Below are 20,152 nucleotides of genomic sequence, written 5' to 3'. Positions count from 1 at the left end.
AATCAGGTCCAATCAACTGAATTGACCACAGGTGAACTCCAATTAAGCTGCTGAAACATCTCAAGTATGATCAGAGGAAACAGAATGTGCCTGAGCTCAATTTAGAGCTTCAAGCCAAAGGCTGTGAATACTGATGTACATGTGATTTATCAGGTTTTTTATTTATAATAAATTTGCAACAATTTCAAAAACTCTTTTTTCACATTGTCATTATGGGGTATTGAGTGTAGAATTTTTGAGGAAATAAATTAATTTAAACCATTTTGGAATAAGGCTGTAACATAAACAAATGTGGAAAAAGTAAAGCGCTATGAATATTTCCCGGATGCACTGTAGATAACACAGCAATACTAACAACTTAAATTTTGGGCTTTGGAAAGACTGTGTTTCATTGGCGATGACAGCTGCAGCGTACTAACATCTCATGACATGCCATTTCTTCTGAGCGATCTAAACACAATGTGAAGTTGTGCTCTGTGAAGCGGAGACTTTCCCTGCTAACAAGCCGGTCTGGATTCCTCCTTAACAACACACTGGTTATCACACTCGCCGCCGTTACCAAGACAACAGGTAGTGGAGTGGAGGATCCCATGAGGATTAGTGTGTGTGTGTTTAATGGGACGAGCAGTTCGCTTTTCTCCATTTCTTTAAAGCGGTCGCTCACTTACAATTAGAATTCCTGACTTCATGTGCTTCAGCCTCCTGTTAAAATCAACGCAAATATATAATAAAAGTAGAGCGAATAACTCTAGAAAATACTTTTAGAAAGTCATATGGATTTATCATCTATGCTGTAAAAACATGCTGGGTTCCACATAATCAGTCTGTGTTAAGATATCATACGTTCACTCATTAGTTTTTACAAATTTATGTGGATTGATCATAACTAATTTGTCCCCCAAAAAAACTCAAGAATTGTGTCATTTCAGCTCATTTTAAATAAGTTGTTTGAACAAACAGTACCAAACCTAATTTTTTGAGTGAATTTGTGTATTTTAGCATTTATTTTAGACTGCTTATATATATATATATATATATATATATATATATATATATATATATATATATATATATATATATATATATATATATATATATAATATGTTTTTGTTTTTTTTGTCCTGTCTCTATAATTCTGTTGCACTGTAGAAGCTCTGTCACGAAAACAAATTCCTCGTATGTGCGAACATACCTGGCAAAAAAGCTCTTTCTGATTCTGATTATCTATTTATTATTATATTTTTACTTTATTTAGCCTTAAATAATCCAGTTGTGTGCTTACTGGGAGCACAGTCCCAAGAAATGTTTAATGAGGAACCAAATTTTATAATAAGGATATTATTGCTGGTTGCAAAAAATGATAACAGTATTGGATATAAGAAGGTTCTCCAAAGGTGGATCAGTGGATTCAGAGACCTAAAGAGGTCTATGTAATGGAAAAAGAAATGAGTGCATCTCTACAAATGAAGACTGATATTTTTCTGAAAAGGTGGAAAAGTATTACAACATCTTTAGATATGTACATTTAGAGGTTACTTAAATATAAACCAATGTAATCGGAAGTACACTGTAACACAATGTAACTTGATGAGCAAGTGTATCCCCTAAATAGTAATTACAATGGCAGTACCTTTTTATTTATTTAGCATTTAGTATTATTTTTCTTAATAATTAAAAAAAATTATATTATCATTACTATTATTATTATTTTATATCTATTAGGGGTTAAATTGTTGGGGAAGAAGTTGTTGTGAAAAAATAAATATTGAAAAATCCTAAATATATATATATATATATATATATATATATATATATATATATATATATATATATATATATATATATATATATATTTTTTTAGCTTTAATCAATATTTTAAAGCAGTTTTTATTTATTTATTTTTCATTTTTATTATAATTTAAACAAATTCTTAATGACTACATTTTGGGTTGCATGGTGGCGCAGTGGGTAGCATGTTCGCCTCACAGCAAGAAGGTCATTGGTTTGCGCCTTGGCTGGGTCAGTCGGCGTTTCTGTGTGGAGTTTGCATGTTCTCCATGTGTTGGCATGGGTTTCAAACAAAATCTGTATTTGTTAATTGCCACTGCATGCAAATGAGCGAGAGAAAAACAGCCAAATGATTCTGAAACAGGGCCACAAACACCTCGATATTCCCTTCATGACGCATTCACAAGAAATATTCAGACCCATATGGCTGCTTAAATAGCTGAATCTAAAACCTTGTGCTCTCAATCCTGAATACAGGCCTCTGCTTTAGCTGTAAAGACCATGAGGGTGAAAAAAACTTCATTTTTAAATGACACTACAGGTGAATAGGGTAAAATGAGGAGAGGGTGGGACAGACACCAGAGAGCATTTGATTGGTCGAGATTTGATGAAGTATGAGGTGACAAACAAAACCATTAATCCATTTAGGCGGAAGTGACAAACTGCAAGCATCATTTAAAAAAAATATTTGTAGAAGAAAACATTGTATATAATTAGGGTAAATTATTGATGAACATATTAGTCTCTCTGTTAAAACCTTCAGAATACAGATCTAAAAAAAAAATTAAAAAAAAAAAATAAATAAATAAAAAAGCAGGTCAGTGCTGACATCACAGGCAAGCGCCCCAAAGGCCCTGTAGTCCGTTTATAGCCTAATGTTAGCTTTTTAAATCTTGCGTTTGCATTTAAGATCCAAAAGTGATCTAAGTTGTATTTTCGTGTGATGATTATCCGGTCGGACAAAACGTGTAAGTGCAATGAACAGTGTTTAAACAAAGAGCTTATTATGTGCAATCTTCGAAAGCCTATAAGAAATTCCTATGGGGATTTTATCAAGGGAGCCAGTTTTATGCTAGCAGCCGATTAGCCTACAAAGTGACGTCATAGTTCCTCCACTCTACCGTAGGTCATTGGATGGATGTCGGCCAAAATTGAGTAGCTTTACTAGGACAAAGCAAAATTAAGACCTGTTTAAAACCATTTAATACCTGCAGCACAATATGTCAGTGAATTTAAGACTTTTTAAGGCCTAAAGTTAAAGTTTTGAAATTTAAGACATTTTAAGGACACCCTGAGTTGGATATAAAGAACTGCAATAAGATCTAAAGAGGTATACCGTTACCTGCTCCAAACATAAAACTCTCACCAGCCTATATTCTAGAGCATATAACTTTCAACGTTCCCTGTACATGTCGTTATCACCGCTCACATCCTCATTATTATTGTCAAGAGTACTGCGAAATTTTAAAAACTGCTCTCTAGCCAGTGCAACAATCATTTCATTGACTAAAAAAATGCTAAAACTGCTAAATAAATATTTAAAGACTAAATACATCAAAAGTATGGTTGTACATGCGCCGCTCAGACAAACATGCATAATATTACCAACACATTGCCTTGAGCTCATTGCTTTTAGCAGCGTTAAGATTTTTAGCAGCAATAAAATCCGTATTGTAATGGAAATCTACATGCACAAACTGATAAAGTGCAACAAAAGATTTACTTAACCCCATATTTTGGGTATTTGCTTTACATTAGACTGAACAAAACACTATGAACAGCTTAATATCTCAAAATTGGCAGGTGGATGAATGAGCAGTGTTTTGCCTGCAGTGTCTTTTCTTAATAACCGCTGTTAATAATAACATTCAGTTGTTCCCCTTCAGCAGCTCTCTCTCTCTCTTTTCTCTCCTCTTTTCTTCTTCTCGCTCACACTTTTCCCCCTCTCTTTTTCTCTCCACAGACCAACTGTTTAATGTCACAGTGCGGCTCCAGCTCCAAATAACAGATGAGACAGCAGGCTTGGCGCGAGCTCTGTGTGGGTGTGACTGTGTGTGTGTGTGTGTGTGGGAAGGACTGTGAGAATTGGAGACATGGAATATGTGTGCATGTGTGTGTGTGTGCATGGCGAGCAAGGTGACTCTTCTGATACAATGTAAGAAAAACCTGTAATCCAATGGAGATTCAGATGTGTATGAGCCTGATGAGCCGTGATGGGGATAACGGGATAGTTCACCCAAAAATAAAAATTCATCATTTCCTCTCTTTACTTGCTCCAAATCTGATTAAGCGGTTAAGTACAGAAAGAAGAAGATATTTTTGGAGAATGCTGCATGGTAGCTGGCACCCATTGACTTCAATACATTTTTTGTCGACTATACATGTCAATAAGTGCCAGCAATTATTCAGCATTCTTCAAAATGTCTCCTTTTGCGTTCAACAGATGAAAAACAACACAATTTAAAAAGTAAATAGTGCATACATTTTAATTATTGGGTGAACTAATTTGTTTATAAAGCTGATGTGTTTCATTTTGACTATAAATAAATACATAAATAATCGAATTCCCCTTTTAAGTGCTACGTGTTAAATAAAACCTATGCCTTGATGTATTCTGACCAAGTAATGGCTACTATCAAAACTAGTTTGCACACACTGGTGCTGATTGAGTGAGTAAATGTATGTTGTATGTTTGTTGGTGATTGTATATTTGTGTGTATGTGTGTGAAGAGTGGGTGTGTTGTGAATGAACAGGGACTTAAAATAATGGAACACCATATACTTGACATGCATGTACAGTTGGGGGATTATGTACAGACAGCAGCTTAAAGACGCCTCTCATTAAGTCACATGCATTGTTCAGACTTCAACAGAGAGTAAACATCTTGATGGTTCTGTGGGTCTCGTCTAGCAAATCTGCTCTTTAATTTGAATTTCTATTGGATTCGAGTCAGGTGATTGGCTGGGCCATTCTACAGCTTGATTTTCTTTCTCTGAAAGCATTTGAGAGTTTGCTTGGCTGTGTTTTGGATCCTTGTCTTGCTGAAATGTTCACCCTGTTTTCATCTTCATCATCCTGATAATATTATTTTACACTGAAGAAGGGCAGAGTGTTGCTAAGGAACTACTGAGTGATTTCTACTGCTGTCTGGGCGTTCACTGCCTTTCTAGACCTCCCTTTCTTCATGTGTTCAATACTTTATTCCTGCGTCATGCGAAATGTTCTCCCTGCGTTCGCGTGGGTTTCCTCGGGGTGCTCCGGATTCCCCTACAGTCCAAAGACATGCGGTACAGGTGAATTGGGTAGGCTAAATTGTCCGTAGTGTGTGTGTGTATATGAATGAGTGTGTATGGAAGTTTCCCAGAGATGGGTTGTGGCTTATGCGCTGTGTAAAAACGTGCTGGATAAGTTGGCGGTTCATTCCTCTGTGGCGACTAAGCCGAAAAGAAAATGAATGAATGAGTTCTTATGTAATAACTGATATAAATCTAAACAGCTGCATAGCTACACTGCATAAATACACACACACACACACTTCTACAAAATTTGGATTCTAGTTCATGTCGGTGTTTAATAACTAAAAAACTTGGCTCGTAAACTTGATTATGTTGTTGATAATATAAAAAAAAAACAAATATTTAACGATTAACTGGTTTGGCAAATCCTTCAGTCTTTTCCTTGCAGATTTGCTGCTGACAGAGCAGATCTCAGCACATCCTCAAGGGAGAAAACATGCGCCTGCAACAGAGCGAATCCTCACACAGGCCGTCCCGCACCTCCTCTCACACTGACACCCCAAACACACTCATCCGTCATCAGGACAAACTGCAATGAAAACCGCAGCTCCTGCTGGAAAACACCGCACGACTGCAAGAGAGTCTAAAAACTACGAATAAACAGACGGTGACTCATTTCCACACTCAGACGACCATAATTTAAACAAAACAAGAGGATGAGCTTAATCTAGCAGAGAGACATGAACTCCTGCTGCTGCTGCTGATGCTAACATTTAGCACAAGGAAAGATTTAATCAGAACAAACTTGGAAATAACGATTAATAATAAACTGGCACGTGCTCACTTTGTTTAAAATCGCAACAATAAACATAATTCTGTTCAATTATTAATGGATTTATGATTATTATCTCTGTGAGTGTCTGCCTATCTGGAGTTTGACCTTTGAACTTGTGACCGCGGTGAGCACGTCTGATACCCTGCGGCACGAGCCTGGCGCAGACTGTCTCCATGGCAACAAGACTTCTGCTCACCAACCTGAGAGAGCGAGGAGTGTGTGCAGGCACGCCATACAGCAACACGCACGCTAATATCTACACACACACACACACATACACGCTCACATGAAGCATAGTGAATCACACATTTAACACACACACACACACACACACACACACACACACACACACACACACTATACAGCAGAACACACCAGTTCAAAAACCAAACACAAATGATCTACAGCAACACACACACACACACACACACACACACACACACACACACACACACCATACAGCAAAAAAACATAAAAATCCAGACACACACGCTGTAAAGCAAATGCATACACAAACACACACACTGCATAACAGCACACACATTTACATACAACAACATGCACAAACAAACACACTTGCTGTATAGCAAACACAGCACACACACACACACACACACACACACACATTAAACACAAGCTTAGCTTACACACACTAATAAACACAAGCTTACACGCACAATAACACACATTCACTCAAACACCATACAGCAACACACTGCACACGCTGTACCTCAACAAAATCACACACAATAACACGCATACATACACACGCTGTATAGCAAAAACACACACACACACACACACACACACACACACACACAATTCCACAGAAACACACCATAAAGCAAGTGCACAAACAAACATGCACACTCACACACAGGTCGTACAGCAACGCACACACACATACATACACATGCTCATATACACACACAAGCTTACACACACACACACAAGTCAGAAAATGTATTTCGGATTCAATTATATGGCCACTTAAAAGTATTTTCATACATTTAGTCGCGCGCGCACACACACACACACACACACACACACACACACACACACACACACACACACACACACACACACACACACACACACACACACACACACACACACACACACACACACACACACACACACACGATTTCAGAACTTAGTGTGTTAAAATGGCTTGACATGAAATAAAAACAGGAACTTCAGACCACAGCAGCACCAAAATACACACTCATGAACGCCACGGACACAAAAATACACCATGTGGAAGAACAAGAACTCATAATTGTATTCTGTAAAAAGACGCACACACGCTGACGTCACCGGCTCTGACACTTCCTCAGTTGTTTCCCATTTTCTGCTTAGACTTGTTCTCTGGATCTTCCCTCGCTTTCTTCTATTCATCTAAAGCTCCGTTCGTTCTGAAGCTGCTTCTCTGAGCCTTTTCTTTAATCAAACGCTCATTTTCTCAGTCGTCTCACTCATACAGAAGCACATTAGCATTGACGAAGTTGTTGCTTATGAATTTTAGAATTAGATCAGTGTCAAAATATCACTATTGGCATGCCACTTGGCCTTTAGATTGAGATATTTCAGTTTAGGTTGTTTTATTTATTTGCAAATGTACATTAACTGAATGAACCTGATGTGTTTTAGTATTGAAAGTTGTGTAAAAACTAATTTTAGTCTTTTTTTTTTTATAAAAAAAAAAGGCTTTAAATATAAAATATTGCATGTAAAGCAAGACATATAGCCAACTTTAATTGATAACAATTCATTTTTGGCTCTTTAAAACATGAAAAAATATGTAAAAAAGTGAAACATAATAATACTAATACTGCAGAGTATACAGTGGGGGAAATAAGTATTCAATACATCACCATTTTTCTCAGAAAACCTGAAGGTTTCTAAAGGTGCTGTTGACTTAAAATATTCACCAGATGTTGATAACAACCAAAAAAATCCATATATGCCAAAACCCCTAATCTAATTACTTTAAAAATTAAGTTATGCATGGTAAAATGAAAAAGTATTGAACACATCAAGAAAGAAAGTTGTAGAAAGGCAGTGAAAGCCCAGCCAGCAGCTGAAATTAGAAGTTCTTCAGCAACCCTCTGCTCTTCATCAGCGTAAATTAAGATTTGCTTTAGTCCAACATCTACATTAGCAGGATGATGAAGATGAAAACAGGGTGAACATTTCAGCAAGACAACGATCCGCAACACAGCCAAGGAAACTCTCAGATGCTTTCAGAGAAAGAAAATCAAGCTGTAGAATGGCCCAGCCAATCACCCGACTTGTACCCAATAGAAAATACAAATTAAAGAGCAGATTTGCTAGACGAAACTCACAGAACCATCAAGATTTTACACTCTGAAAAAAAATTCATACGTGAGCAATGCATGACTTCGTTCTCCATATGAGAAGTGTCTTTAAGATGCACACTAGGTAGTAACCATCACCCCCACCACTACTACTTACATGTAATATTAATACAGGTGTTACAATTTTTATGATATAATTGTCACCACATTGTTAATTTACACAAGTTGTATTTATGAGTGTTATGTTAGATACATCTAAAAATATTAAAGGCAAGGCAAGCTTATTTATAGCACAAGTTTATCTGCAAAGGTAATTGCTTTACATGCACAAGAGGATTAAAAGAATCATATAAATACGGATGATTAAAATTAAAAGTTTCAACATGAGCAGAGGTTTCCTCCAGACACAACAAATGTAATCAAGCGCTTGAAGATTCAAGGTCAGGAGATGCTGTATGAAAAGCTCAAAATGTACGTGCAAGGACTAAACAGGCAGACAATGACTTAACATTACACTTTTTTGACCTCAGTCAACGCATAAATAGACAAAACACTTAAAATGCATTAATAATAATAATAATACTAATAATACTACTACTACTACTACTAAATATAATAATAATAAAAATACTAATAAAATAACAATAATATAATTAAAAATGCAAATAATAAAAATAATAATAAGTGCTGTCGTCTCACAGCAAGAAGGTCGCTGGTTCGAACCTCGGCTCAGTTGGCGTTCCTGTGTGGAGTTTGCATGTTCTTTCTGCCTTCGAGTGGGTTTCCTCCGGGTGCTCTGGTTTCCCCCACAGTCCAAAGACATGTGGTACAGGTGAATTGGGTAGGCTAAATTGTCCGTAGTGTATGAATGTGTGTGTGGATTTTTCCCAGAGATGGGTTGCGGCTGGAAGGGCATCCACTGCGTAAAAACTTGCTGGATAAGTTGGCGGTTCATTCTGCTGTGGCGACCCCGGATTAATAAAGGGACTAAGCCGACAAGAAAATGAATGAATGAAAAATAATAATAAACAATAAAATAATAATAATAATAATAAAATAATAATAATGAACACTAATAAAATAACAATATAGTTATAATAATTAAAAAAAAAATAATATAATAATAATAATAATAATAATAATAATAAATAACAATAAAAAAAATAAAAAATAAAATAATAATAATAGAGTGCTGGGCAACAATTCATTATATTTAACATGTGTTTTAATGTTTTTGAGTATGCATTTTTACGGTGTATATTTTATTAGGTATTTATAACTACAAACATGCATGTATTTATTTGAAACAAATACATTATTTTGATTTTACATGAAAAATACTTGTATAAATGTAAATCATACATAAAACTAATTGTAAATATTTTTTTGTATATTTTTGCTTTTAAAGTGTGTATCATATAAACATTATAAACAGTACACACACATATATGTTTTGTAAACACAAACTTTTATATTCGATGCTACTAATTGTTGCCCAGCACTAAATAATAATAATAATAATAATAATAATAAATAATAATAAAACAATAAAAATAAATATTAATAATAATAATAAACAATAATAAAACAATAATAATAAATGTTATTATTATTATTATTAATAATAATAATAAAATAACAATGATAATAAAATAACAATAATAATAATAAATCATAAAAAAACAATAAAAATAAATATTAATAATATTAATAATAATAAACAATAATAAAACAATAATAATAAATATCATTTTTATTAATAATAATAATGCTGTGTTGGGAAACAATCACATTTAAAATTAATGCTTGAATACATAATATATGCATGTTTATTTATGTATTTTATTATGTATATATCAATACAAACGTGTATTTATTTAAAACAAATGCGTATTATTTTTATTTTTATACACACACGCTTGTATAATACAAGTTCTATAAAAAATGCTAGTAGTAAATACATACTTTTTTGTTTTGTATATTTATATTTTTTATGCAAATGTATATTCATTTCATATAAACATACACATTACACACACACACACACACATATATATTTTGTAAACACAAACTTTTATTTTGGATGCTAGTAATTGTTGCCCAACACTAAATATACTAATACTGATACTAATAATAATAGTAATAATATAATAACAATAATAATTATTATTATTGCTATTAATATTACTGTTATTATAACAATAACAACAATACTACTACCACTACAAGTGCCAAAAATAATAATAAATAAAAATTTGCATCGGACCTCAGTAGAACTGTCCATTCAAACCCAGTTATTCTAAAAAATAACTCTGGCTAAGTACGTGCTCTGCTTTTAACCCAAGAATAATGTCAAATACAGGCTTTATGGAGGAGTCTCAATAGTGAGTGTAAGTACTACAGTACATGTGGTCCTCTGCTCTGTGGTCTTAAACAGATTACTGGATCAATATCTATACTTGATTAATGAGACTTCCAGGTCTGCCTTTAGAAATAAATGCAGTCAAAGGCTAGAGATCAGTCTGCTATCCAATCTCATACGAAATACTCAGTTTTGACCAAGTCAGCTATTCGTTCAATGTTTATTATTGAAAATAAGCCATATGCTGTGTCCAATCGTTATTATGAAACATCATCAGGCTGAGATCAGTACATGACTACCAGACCATATCCTATTCACACACTCCTGGAAGCACATCAAGCTGGTTTTCATTACAGTAATACTTGAGCACATTCACTATTTAAATGCTTCTAAAATGGTATACTGAGTATGTACATGTATTTCATTTAAAATCTGCTTTTGACTATTAATAAAGTACATGCTTTTTATGGCTGGATTTTGGTAGTATACAGTGCTCAGCACAATTGAGTACAGCCCATTTTCAAAATAAATATTTTATCCATTTCTCAGTGAAAAGGCAATCTATTTTGGTGCATTTGAATAAAACAGATTTATTAAAGATATATATTTATTTTAAATAATATTTTAGTCACTGAACATTTATAGAAATAGACAGATAATACAGTTAAATTCATGCAAAATATTGCAAAAAAAAAACCCCAAAAAGGTTTCTACAATTTTTTGTTGTTGTTACTCTTGATATTTGCTATTTTTAACAATTATTTTTTTTATATTTTTTAACATAAATTTGGGCTACTAATTTTTAGACCCTTATCATGAGTTATTTTTTTAGATTAGCTCCAGATTTGGCTTCTCTCGGAAATAATTTCGTTAATGTCACGATCACCAGTGATTTACTACTACCTGGGATCGCTGGTAAACACACTTACATTCACATGAACTACAAATCCGCCATGTTACAACCAGTTGTGTGTGTTGCATGACTGGGTGTTGTAGTCCATAGTTATGCAATGACTTTCCTAATTACCCTAACTTGCCTAATTGCCCTAGTTCAGCCTTTAAATGTCGCTTTAAGCTGAATAGTATCTTAATAAATATCTTGTCAAATATTATTTACTGTCATCATGGCAGAGATAAAATAAATCAGTTATTAGAAATTAATTATTAAAACTATTAGGTTTAGAAATGTGTTGAAATAATCTGCTCTCAATTAAACAGAAATTGAAGAAAAAAAATATAAAGGAGGGTTAATAATTCAGGAGGGCGAATAAATCTTTAACTGTACATATTCCACTAAACAGCACCGCCATTAAACAGACAATCAAACAATCTACTATTTCTAAAGGAACAGTTTTTCATTTCATATTGAAAAAAACTTTCACAATATGACAAGAGGATGTGGCCAATTAAAAAACAACAACAAAAACACGCTTTCTACTTTTACCATGACCAAGAAACATATTCATCGGTTGAATGGTGCAGTATAATACCTGACAAACCTCTAGGAAATGCTCCATTAATCTGCACAAGTGGTTTTATGTCGCTCTGTATTCGCTCTGCACATTTATTATGAGATGTTTGGACTGTGACGGCTCTTTCTCTGGGACTCTGAACAAAGAGATGAAATGTCTTGCAGGCGAGTGGATCCCCTGAGCTGCAATAAATCTGATTCATACAGTCAGTCCGGGGCAGAGGAAGTGCACTAGTGAGTCAGTCTGCGGCCTCTATCATCATGTGTCTGTGTGTGTGTGTGTGTGTGTGTGTGTGTGTGTGTGTGTGTGTTTGTGGTTTCGGACTGGACCGCAGCCAGAAATGCAACCAGACTTCAAATCTCATTAGAATGCCAGGCAAAAACGCTACACTGTACCAAAGTCACATTGAAAGACATTAATTTGGGGAAAACGAAAGTTTGAATGGTAATACTGTAAACTAGGGGCGAAGAATATTGCACAGTGTGTTTTTGTGCTAGTGTAAATGACATTAAAAACATAAGTCCTTGAGTGATTCACTGAATCGTTCATTCAAATGATTCATAAAATGGCCGTTTCATATAAAGAGAAGAAAGTAACTGCCTGCGTTCGAAACCGCTTCCCATATCCACTTTATAGTGTTCATAGTATATAGCAATAGCATGTTTTTACAAAAGCAATAGTATTTTGTAGTGTAACGAACTTTATTTTCTTTTTGGCTTAGTCCCTTTATTATATGGGGTCACCACAATGGAATGAACTGCCAACTTATCCAGCATATATTTTACACAGCGGATGCCTTTCCAGCTAGATCCAATCACTGGGAAACACCCATACATTCTCATTCACAAACATACACTACTAGACAATTTAGCCTACCCAATTCACCCATGTCTTTGGACTGTGGGGGAAGCACCCACGCCAACACGGGGAGAACATGCAAACTCCACACAGTAAATGCCAACTGACCCAGCCAAAGAACAAACCAGCGACCTTCTTGTAGTGAGGTGATTGTGCTACCGTGCTGTCTTCGCAGTAACAGTCATTACAATGACAAGATATAGATTATGATATGAAGTACTGCACATGCCAACTGTACACATGCTTATACAAGCTAAACAACAGCATCTTGCGACAGTGTTTCTATACGCATGTGAAAGGCTTTAGCACAGCACGAGCTCCCTAAAGGACTGAAAAAGCCACTCGCTCCAGTGCTGCTTCTTGCTGATGTAGCGAAAATATTTTGAGTAATGCACACACACATATACACACACACACACACACACACACACACACACACACCAGTTTTCCACATTAATCCAACTCACTCTGAATCACTATAAACGTGTAGTTCAATTGTGTGTGTGTGTGTGTGTGTGTGTGTATGTGTGTGTGTGTTGGCAGGTACAGTCAAGGTCATGTGCTTTGCTTTCCTCCTTACTTCCTCCATCAGAGAAAACCATTTCCTGTTTGGACGCTGAAAAACATCAAGCACATTTTTGCCCTTTTTTAACATTTTAAGCAACCACTGAATTACTTAAAAGGGTGGTGCAGAGTTTATTTTAAAGGTTTTGTTGTGTTTATAAGATGGAAAGCAACGTGTTCATGCTTTACCTGCAAAAAAAAATCACGTTATTTTTTCATATGACTTACTTTGATTATATACAGCTACTCTGCTAACATGAAAACGACTGTCATATTTCCTAGTTCCTCCGAAAGCCTATTCCCAAGAGGCTCTGATTGGTCAGCTAACATAACGTGGTGTGATTTACGGATCTGCACCACGTCAACCGGAATAGTGTCACGCCTCTACAAGCACACGCTTTGCCATTGTGTAAATGCTGTCAGTCAGAGTAGCTGTTAGCCATATCTGTTTGAGCCTGAATCAGGCAGAAAACGACACAGAGGACACAACTGAAGCTCACGCCTGCTCTCTAATATAAAATCTGACAAACGTCTTTCACATATATTCGGGTTATAAGCATGTGTAAGCAATATAAAATGTTCACATATCTTTTGCGAGTACGTCATTCGAGATGTAGAACGCAGGGAAAGCGGCTGCATAGAGAGACACTGCAGAGCTGGGGAAGACTGTGGATGTTTACAGCGGTGTGACGGATCATAAATATAAATTTGTAGTTAAATTGTTAGTCGATGTTTACATGCTTGTTTACGTCCTTGCTACAACATACCATTAACGCTAGAAACGGTGCATGTCATAGATCAATTTTAGCAAATAAACATACTCACAGGTAGTGGCTCACAATCCTCAGCTTCTTCCAATATGTTTGGAGGAGTTTTTAGCCAAATCCAGCACTGAAATGGGGGAGATTCTGAAAGCTGTCCTTTGTCAAATGCTAGCTATATATGTTTTATAATTTCTCTGGAACATAATTAAAATGAAACTGTAAGCACTTCTCTCTTTGTGTCATGTCCCAAATACAGAAACAGAAGAAGCTCTGTGGAAATAGCAGCGTTTGAACTGCATTTTAACCTCCTCTGCTATTACATTACAGCAGCTCTGGCCACACCCCTTCTTTGCGCGGGGTGTATGCGCATGTTGAACACTCCTAGCCTGAAGCGTTTGCTATCTCACTAACCTGTAGTGGCATAACGGATCACATATCTCACAGTTCGGATCACACTACGGTTTATGGGTCACAGATTATTTTTCGGATTAGAAAAAAAGGGGTGAGACAAATGTAATTTGCTTTCCATTAGTATAAAAATATTACTGCAAAATCGATTGGTTTTAACAAACATAACTTAGAAACTGTATAAAAATTAAATGAAATAAAAATGATTTATATAAAAATAAAAATCAAGAAAGAACCAGCTGAAAAAAAGGAAAATATTCAATATGAAAAATACAGCTACTGTTGCTGATTATGCTAAATAAAGAAATCTAACATCTTGTAAAACATATCCTATTTATTTTCAATAAATAATTCAACAATACACACATAAAACGTCATGTTTCATTATAGGTGGATCATTTTTGAAAACCTATTCAGTGACATAATTTTGATGGTTGTTTGTCGCCTTCTATTGGTTACACAATGTAACTGCTACAACATTTACTAGCGTCCAGTTCCATTGATTTTAATTTTTCCCATAAACATCAGTGTTTATATTGGAACTATAAACTGTTCTCCCAGTACTTCTGTGTTTTTTAATTGTTGGTGACTAAATGAAAAAGTGAAAACTGAATCTCTTTTAAGCGTGATCCATTACACGCCTACTAACCCGGATGTATTTTTTTGTAGTCCCCAAACTTCGTTCGCTGTAGGCTTTGCTAAGCTAACTCTGTAAAAACCAATGTCTCCCTTTGCAATAAACTTTGAGCATATTACATTCAAAGATTTTGTTTGTGCATAACTGTCAACATTGGGATGTGAAAATAAAGGAAACGCCTACCCATATAAAAACTGGGATCCTCTAATTTTGGTCAGGAATACAAAACACCTCTTTGCTGATTTATAAGATTTTAAATTATTTTTTCTTTCAAGAAAGATTTCTACCTTGTTTATTAATGTGTGCGCGTGTTATTTATATTTTATGTATATTTATATAGTGGCTTTGACAATTCTTGTAGGTGCCAACATTGTTGTGTGTTTGTTTTTATTGTTTTTTTTTTATTCTCCTGCTTGGTGGTGGGATGTGGGACTAAGGGTTTTTGAATGATCTTGTTTACCCTTAGTTATTGTTTAAAAAAAAGTGTGAATTATAAATAATTGTGTTATTTATTTATTTTTTGTAGACTGCACAAAAACAAATAAAAAAAGAAAGAAAGAAAATAATGTAGAAATACTTTTTTCAGGATGATAGCGGGATAGAACTGTAAAATATGGGAGAATCCCGTGAAAATCGTGAGGGTTGACAGGTACGTTTATGTTCACACAGCTAAATTACACATCAACTAAGTTTAAAATATTATATCATAACGGATCAACCCTTTAAAGAAAAAAAAAAACTCTCTAAATTAAGCATCGAAATATCATTTTCTAGTAAATAATGCTTTAATAATGCGTTCACACAGTATATACATCTAAACTCAACATTTTTAGATCGATAAAAACACAATCAACCACGTCTGAGTACCAAATAAGTGTGCGTCTCTTATATTGGAGAATAGCGGCGCCGTCCCTTATGACCATAAATCAGTCATCTGTCTCAATCCATCTTTAGTCACACTACTGTATGCCACACACACTGCTGTACGTGCGGTCCATACTAAACAGCAGTGCTGCGGCAGGAGGATTCCCTGATCCTGCTCCCTGACACACACACACACACACACACACACACACACACACACACACACACACACAGCAAGATACCCATCGCTTCCCCATTGGACATTCACACACAGCCTGGTAGTTGAGTATCCATGGAAACGTGTACAATGCAGCAAGAGCCTGTTGAAAAAGGAGCACACCTAGGCGCACATTTGCACACAAACCTACATTTGACAAGCGAGAGGAGCCCATATGTTCATTCATCTCTAACGCGAAGCAGCCGCGATACTTCACCAATCTATCTTGAGTTGCCTAGAGACCACCTTCACCCTGACCGCCATTGGCCAATAGCGGCTGAGACAGCAAATCTGCTCCTCTCATTTAAATATCAGCATAAGGGAATGCATGCCGGCACTTTAACATCCACATTGTCATTGTGAAGGTCTAAATCAGCCTTGCACCTTCACCTGACTACAACTGGAGCGCTGGAGACAGGGGTTGCCATGGAGGCTGCATGATGCACCCCTCCCTTCCCTTTCCATTTCATCGATTACACTCTGTTAAACGAGTGCCCGCATAAACGTTCGCCTGCCGTAAGAGCAAACAAATGATGCAGGCTGGATTATGTGTGTACTATTATGTTGATGGTGCGCATGCTGAATGAATAGCAGCATGTATTTTTATTCATAGTCCCTTAAGCCGCTCACTCCCCTGCTGAACATTCAGCTTAAGCTTGTTTTGGAAGATCAAGGTGGTGAAATGTGTTAGCTTGTCAGCTCTCAAAACCATGGTAATTACCTTAGTTTTTTTAACTGGTTGGTCGCCCGGTAATATAATTCGGACCATATTAAACTTGCATGAACAACTAGTTGCTAGTCATTAGCTAGTCAGCCAGTTAATATGCTTCAAAAAACATGCTAATCATCCCGGGATTGTTTCTAACACTAGCAACTTAACCACATTGGGAATGTATGATCAATTAGATACTGGTTTCTGGATGGTGGTTAGCTCATCACACAGCTAGCATGCTCCAGAAACCAAGCTGATCACCTTCACATTCCATATGGTTGACAAGTAACCACATTACATAAACCCATCTGGACCATATTGAGCCTTGGTAAGAAAAAACTAGTTGATGATTTCTAGCTAGTTGTTAGCTAGTCAACCAGATATACTACAAAAACCATGCTGATCATGTTGGAATAGATTCTAACACTGCCAGCTTGACCACATTGAGGTTGTAGCCTATGATCAATTAGTTACTGGTTTCTGGATGGTAGCTTATATCAACCAGCTAGCATGCTCTAAAAACCAAGCTGATGACCTTCAGATTCTAGCTGGTTGACAAGTAACCACATTACATAAACCCATCTGGACCATATTGAGATTTGGTGTAAAACTAGTTAAGGATTTCTAACAAGTTGTTAGCTAGCCAACCAGATACATGTATGCTTAAAAAATCATGCTAATCCATCTTAGATTCTAACACTACCGACTTGACCACATTGAGAATGTATGACCAATTAGTTACTGGTTTCTGGATGGTAGTCAGCTCATAGACCAGCTAGCATGCTCTTAAAACCATAACGATCACCTTGAGATTCTAGCTGGTTGACAAGAAACCACATTAAATAAACCATCTGGACCAAATTTGTTAGCTGGTCAATCAGATATGCTTAAAAAATAATGCTAACCATCTTGGGATGGATTCTAACACTGCTGACTTGACCACACTGAGGTTGTATGATCAATTAGTTACTGGTTTCTGATTAGTAGTTAGCTCATCAACCAGCTAGCATGCTCCAAAAACCATGTTGACTACCTTGAGATTCTAGTTAATTGACAAGTAACCGCATTTAGTAAACTCTCCACTATACTGAGTTTTGATGAAAAACTAGTTGATGATTCCTAGCTAGTTGTTAGATAGTCAACCAGATATGCTGCAAAAATCATGCTAATCATCTTGGGATGGATTCTAACACTACTAACTTGACCACATCGAGAATGTATGACCAATTAGTTACTGGTTTCTGGTTGACAAGCAAGCACAATAAACAAACTCTCAACTATATTGAGCTTTGGTGAAAAACTAATTGATGATTTCTAGCTAGTTGTCAGCTAGCCAACCAAATAACATGCTTCAAAACATGCTGATCATCTAGTGATAGTTTCTAAATGGCTAAACATCTACTGTACCACACTTCCAACTTGACCACACTGAGGTTGTATGATGATTTGGTTACTGTTTTGTGAATGGTTTTTAGCTCATCAACCAGCTAGCTATGCTCAATAAACCGTACTGATCACCTTGAGATTCTAGCTGGTTAATAAGTAACCACATTACATAACCACCGGGCTTGGGTGACCAGCTGTTTTCTGGTTTGTAACAAGTCGTTAGTCAACTAGTATGCTTAGAAACCCATGCTGATCGCCTTGAGATGGTTTCTTTCCAATTGACCAGTAACCATGTTAAACATAGCATCTGTACCAGCTTCAGCTTGATGCTGGTTTTCAGATGGTATTTATCTTGTCAACCAGCTAACAAACTCTGCTGACTACTTAGTTGACAAACCATTTGAAGCACATCGAGTTTGTAAAAACAGCTGGATGTTGGTTTCTAGCTAGTTGTTAGGTAACCAGTTGACTAGTACCCCTATAACATATCATCTGGACCCTATTGAGTTTGTATAAACAGCTAGTTTCTGATTTCAAGCTAAAAGTTATCTGGTTAACCTGTAAATGCTTCAAAACGGATTTCTAGCTGATTGATCAGCTGACAATATACATCATCAATTAATTTCTAGATAATCCAAACTTGTTATTAGCTGACTGACTAGTAAAATATTTACTCACTGTAAACTGATTTGCTTCTGATAATATAGTGGCTGATCTGTTTGCATGTTGTTAAGCATCTTAACCAACAACTAGTTTCCATCTATTTCAAGCTTGCAATTATAGCTGGATGACTGGTAATCATGCTCCAACAATGATCTTAACCTGGTTGCTGTCTGATAAGCCACCATTTTCACCATAAAACCATTTTCATTTTAGTCATTTCCAGCTAATTCAAGATGGTAACAAGCTGGCTGACCAGAGACCATATTTCAAAAACCATCTGGAATACATTGCACTGGTTAAACCAGAACATTTATGATATGAATGAAACCAGTAAACCAGTTAAAAACACATTCCCCAGTATACAGTTTGTGTTTAGGGTTTTTTTTTTCAGCTGAATGGATTCAATAAACAGACAGCAGTAATGTAACTGGAAATGATTATTTGGCCAATGTGCAGTAAATGCAACGCGTGCACGAGCCTCTCATTAGATGGATGAGACCGTCTCCAGGTACCCATCAGGTGCGAGTGTTCTTACCTTTCACTTGGCTCTCATACTCCGTAATGATTTCCTTTTCCTTTTTGCTCTTCGTCGAGTTAGACATGACGCCAGTGTCGTCCAGATCCGCTGGTCCCTTCTGTCTGAAACCTTTCTGCTTCTCCGAGACGCGTCCCTACTGTGCCCGATGCGTCATTTCTAACCACAGGTTCAGTGCGTGATCCAGCAGCAGAAAACTGTAGTCCGTGAAGCACAGCGATGACATTCAAACCATGCACATCAACCGATTATTATTAAACATGCACAGAGAAATAAGCCAGGGAAGTGGCACGTGAGGAGCTACAGGGGCGCGTCGTTACAGCCGCATCGCCGGATTGGAGATGCAAGTGGCCGTATCAAAATTACGCACAGGTTGATAAACAAAACACGCGCGTCTAGAGGTGACACAGACTGGAAGTCGACTAAACTCACTCTAATGCGTGAGAGTTTCTGATTGTGTATGCTGAAAAATTCGATAGGTGTGCGTGTTTCTCACGCGCGCGCGCTCTCCACGCTGCTGTCAATTGGTGGG

General features: G+C 36.3%; 1 protein-coding gene across 4 annotated transcripts in view; it reads right to left on the bottom strand.

Moving 5' to 3' along the window:
• srgap1b (SLIT-ROBO Rho GTPase activating protein 1b) overlaps positions 1-20,152 on the bottom strand; it is a 58,821-nt gene extending 38,669 nt beyond the window's left edge. For 3 of the 4 annotated variants that reach the window (XR_015482039.2, XR_015482040.2, XM_087246772.2), the window contains exon 1: positions 19,621-20,072. Coding sequence is in view for 2 of the 4 variants with exons in the window: in XM_087246772.2 (XP_087102898.1) it covers positions 19,621-19,687 (67 nt within the window). In the remaining 2 variants the exon portion in view is untranslated. 4 annotated transcript variants of the gene reach the window in all.

Source organism: Danio rerio, chromosome 4 (genome assembly GCF_052040795.2).
Source record: "Danio rerio strain M-AB ecotype USA chromosome 4, GRCz13ab, whole genome shotgun sequence".
NCBI lineage: Eukaryota > Metazoa > Chordata > Actinopteri > Cypriniformes > Danionidae > Danio > Danio rerio.
This window is presented reverse-complemented; position numbering and strand designations above follow the sequence as displayed.